The sequence below is a fragment of the Morone saxatilis genome, unplaced genomic scaffold (assembly GCF_004916995.1).
Source record: "Morone saxatilis isolate NCDOM2014 unplaced genomic scaffold, NCSU_SB_2.0 Contig15, whole genome shotgun sequence".
NCBI classification, from domain to species: domain Eukaryota; kingdom Metazoa; phylum Chordata; class Actinopteri; family Moronidae; genus Morone; species Morone saxatilis.
This window is the reverse complement of record NW_023339707.1, coordinates 26272635-26276649: the sequence shown is the minus strand read 5'-3', so window position 1 is coordinate 26276649 and position 4015 is coordinate 26272635. Positions and strand designations below refer to the sequence as shown.

Here is a 4015-nt window from a genome sequence, read left to right as displayed (position 1 = left end):
ACAGTGTGGCGCTGAGTCTGGAGCAGAGCATGGTGTCAGATGATCCAGATTTTGATGAAGAGTTGAAGAGTGAAGTTATGGTGGTTGAGGGAGGAACCTGATATTTATTGTCTTTGGGGCGAGAACTGCCTCTCTTTATGCAAATCAACACTTTGAGCTGCAACAGACTGGGAAGGAAACTTACTTGGTTGCAGACACACATTTCCAGTAAGTTTAACATTCAAACATTTCAAACATGTAAAATAAAACAAACAAATGTCAATCAAAGCTGCCAGCAGCAACATAATAAGGTAATGACAAAGGAACCATTCACCCTGTCACAACTCTGTGTAACATCAAAATCTTCTGAAGTTATTTTCAAGTAGAAAAGTTACATAATGGTGCAATAAGGATCCAATTTCATCAATATTCATTTTCTAAATCTAAAATGTGTCCTTTGTGTCTGCCTGCTTGCACCATCACACATTTGGAAATCATCATATTATTGTAGGAAAAACAACCCCAGTGCTTGGTGGTGAGCTACTGTATGTAAACTTATTTCTGCATTTTCCTTTCATGATTTTTACATTTATGTGTTTATGTTTGTACAGTAGTTCTTGTTAGTATATAGTGTAGTTAGTGTATGTATAGCATATTGATTATTTAGAGACAAGGCCAGGCAAGGGAAGGCAAAGTTTGTTTTATTAGCATGTTTCAAATACAGAGGTAATTCAAAGTGTATTATATAAAGCAGATCAGATTTAGATTTACAGTATCTATATAGTGTTTTTTTATTTAGGTTCCATTGGTTTCTTGATTTAATGTCACACAAAACTGATTCTGCTCAGTATGAATGTTCAAAAGAATTATTATGTAACTGTGATTTCAATATGTTCACACAGGATCTGCAAAACAAAGAACAGATGGCATATTTATGTTAGATTATTTAAATGACTGTGCTGCATAAATTCATAAATATCTCATTAATATATTTTTCAAATACACTACAATATTCACTAAATAACTGAATGCTGCACAGAGGCTAAAAGTTTAGCTCGACACCGTTGTTTTATATTTGACCATCTTCCTTTTCACATTAGGACCACAGATTAGCCTCTGTGGAGGGAAACAACCCAACAGAGGCCTTTGAGCTACTTACACTGGCATGTGTAGGCCACCTCCAGGTATTTGTACGTGCCTAAGCAGGGGTCTCCAAACACAGAGTTGCTCGCTTTGATAATACATCTGTTTTTTCCATTACAGCTGTGGATGCAGAGTGAAAGCAGGATTAAATGTGCACTGAGACACAGGAAATCTGACCATCATTTAAGAGAAATCTGCATAATCTGCAACAATTATTGCACTTAAATTCCTTTTTCGGAAGGTGTAGCAGAAATTAAGGTTCCTGCGAAACACACACAAAAAAAATCTAGAGCCAGTGTTTGGTTTGTCTGTTCTGGGCTACCATAGAAACATAATGGCTCGCTCCCTCTGTAGATACCAGCTCATCATAGGGCAACAAAAATAGAATGATTCGTATTTTCAGGTGATTATACCCTACTGAAAACATGAATGTTATAATCCATTTCTGCCAATAGATCCTCCTGAATGTTACACACTGGACCTTTAAATATGGACTTTGACTTCCGCTATCATCAATCTGAAGTTCACATCACAAAGAGTGGAGCAGCTGTACCTTTCAGCAACTTTGCTCGTGGGGTTTGAGCAGTAGACGTTTTGGGTCTGAGAGGCTGGACGTTGGTAGGAGCATGTGGTCTGGTCACGGCGTCCATAATCAGCACCGTACACAACTATAACCTGCCCTTCATCTAACCAAAAGAGAGAGAATCCAAGAGGCAGAAAACAAAATGAGCAAGTACAATATTGTGAGTATTGAAATCAAATGAAATGTAATAAAACTTCCTTTTCTGCATTTGTATATACTGTATATAGACACACACCTTTATTTAAACTCGAAAATCATTGAGGGCTGGCTATCATTTACAATATATTATAATAAATATGAGGAAACAAACAATGAATTACTTAAAACACTTTAATAGATACAAGATAAAAGAAAACAAGTAATTAAAACAACTACAAAAGCAGTTTATGCTCTGATTGGTTGTTAGGAGCCACTAGGAGGAGCCAGAGGAACCTGATTTTTCACAGATTATCTGTCTCATGTTCTGCTGTCAGGGTGTAGTGAAAGTTTCAGCAAATATGACAACAACAAAAAAAAGTGATCTTACCACAGTACAGTTGTCCCACAGAGTGCTCGCATATTACAAGGTGAACTGTAAAAGTAACATAAAGGAGTTAGTTAGTGAACTATTGGAACTTGCAAGCTAACTGCTAACACGCCAGCTGGGAAGCTACGTGAGCAGACATCGTGGTTTCAAACTGAGTTTCCAAATCCTGACAAATATCTGTAAAACACTGAAAAAGTAGACATGTATCCTGTTCTGTCCCACTAATTATTACCAATATAAAAACATAAACACACCACATGTCTGAATTCAGCACTGATTGGTTGTATGTGTGTCAATCAATCAATCTATCATAAAACCATGCAAACCTGCAAACCATCCCACTTTTATGGAGCTGTTAATGCTTAAACAATGCCACAACACAGCTAACCTACAGCTTCCTCCACTTTGAACCATCCTGCTCGCCGTTCCTTTAAAGGTAAGCGCTGTCGAGATGGTCGACTGTGCCCGTCAGAATTCACCAAAGCGGGTGTTTAATCGGATTACTTTTGTGTTCATTTCATGCAGACATGTGACTGACTTGCTGGGAAGCAGGTGTAGTTGGTCGCCAAATATTTAAAGGTGCCAGGGCAGGGATAGGCAGGTAGCAAGTATTCGGGATGGATTCACTCGAGTAGTTAGTTCACACAGTCATCCATGCCCATTCACACGTGACAGCAATCACAACAAATGAATGAGGCAACACGAAGAACTAATTCAATACGTAGAAATTTATAAATGACAGTTGTACTTGGCTTAGATGCAGCAGTTCTGGCACTCATTTATTAAGGAACAGCCATTTTTCCAGCAGAAGCGCTTTGAAGAGGATGTTTGGCTGGCGAGGGTTTTTCTTAATCTATATTCCAGTGTCATTGTTTTGCGCTGCTCTGCCTCAACTAATTATCCATATATTATATACTCTTAACCACCCAGATACGACCCAATAATCATTTTATACATCATATATATATCTAACATATTAGTTCCTTGCTGAATCATGTTCTTCAGCACAGCCTGATTTTTCCGTGATTGTCTCCAGGGCAGCTAAATAACGGACTCGTCATGAGGTTTATTAACCAGTGTCGTTAATTAAAAGACCCGAGTAAAGACAAAAAGCGGTCGAAAACAAAAGAAAGTTTTGCGTACCCCATGTAGAGAACGCACAACAATAGAATTACGTTGTGAGAAAGGAGGTTTGGTAGGTGAGAGGCCAGTGTGACAGTGGGTGTGGTGAGACGCCTGGTGGGCGGGGTGCATAATGTGTGCAGGGGGGCAGGGTGTCTCTGGCATTGGCCTAGCTTCAACCTCCTTACTTTCTTTAAGAGATGAAGCAGCCCCAACTATTTTTTTTCCCCCTTTGGTGAATGTGGGCTCACGGTGCTTGTGGGTGTTAGGATCTCGAGCACGATAATACCTGGCAGAATTGTTAATTGGTTTATCTACTGGGGTAAACGATGACTGAGCCTAATCAAAAGCTGTGGTCTTATTCAATTAAAAACTAAAAAATAGATATTAAACGCCAAAGAGTTTTGCATAAAACAGCCCCCAGCAATTGCTTCCAACCTAACACCGCAATAACTTTGTACCCTCAGTAAGACCATTTGAATAATTAAAAACAATCAATTGAATTATATACAGCCAAAATTTTTATCTGATTATTATTTCGCTTAATCTCTTAGTTTTCATCCCAAACCCCAAAAATCCTACCCCAAAAAAAGAGGGGGAGGGCCCTTAATTATTTATGTTATTCCTCGCTGCTGCAAGTACTTTCATTTCAACTGCAACCT

General features: G+C 38.6%; 1 protein-coding gene across 1 annotated transcript in view; it reads right to left on the bottom strand.

The window, feature by feature from the left end:
• Nucleotides 1-4015, bottom strand: part of LOC118324146 (rhamnose-binding lectin-like) — a 9375-nt gene that overhangs the window by 3663 nt on the left and 1697 nt on the right. Inside the window, exons 5-6 of the mRNA XM_035656302.1 lie at nt 1139-1242; nt 1-183 (exon numbers count right to left, since the gene is read on the bottom strand). Of these exons, the coding sequence (XP_035512195.1) occupies nt 1-183; nt 1139-1242 (287 nt within the window). The remainder of the gene's footprint in view (nt 184-1138; nt 1243-4015) is intronic.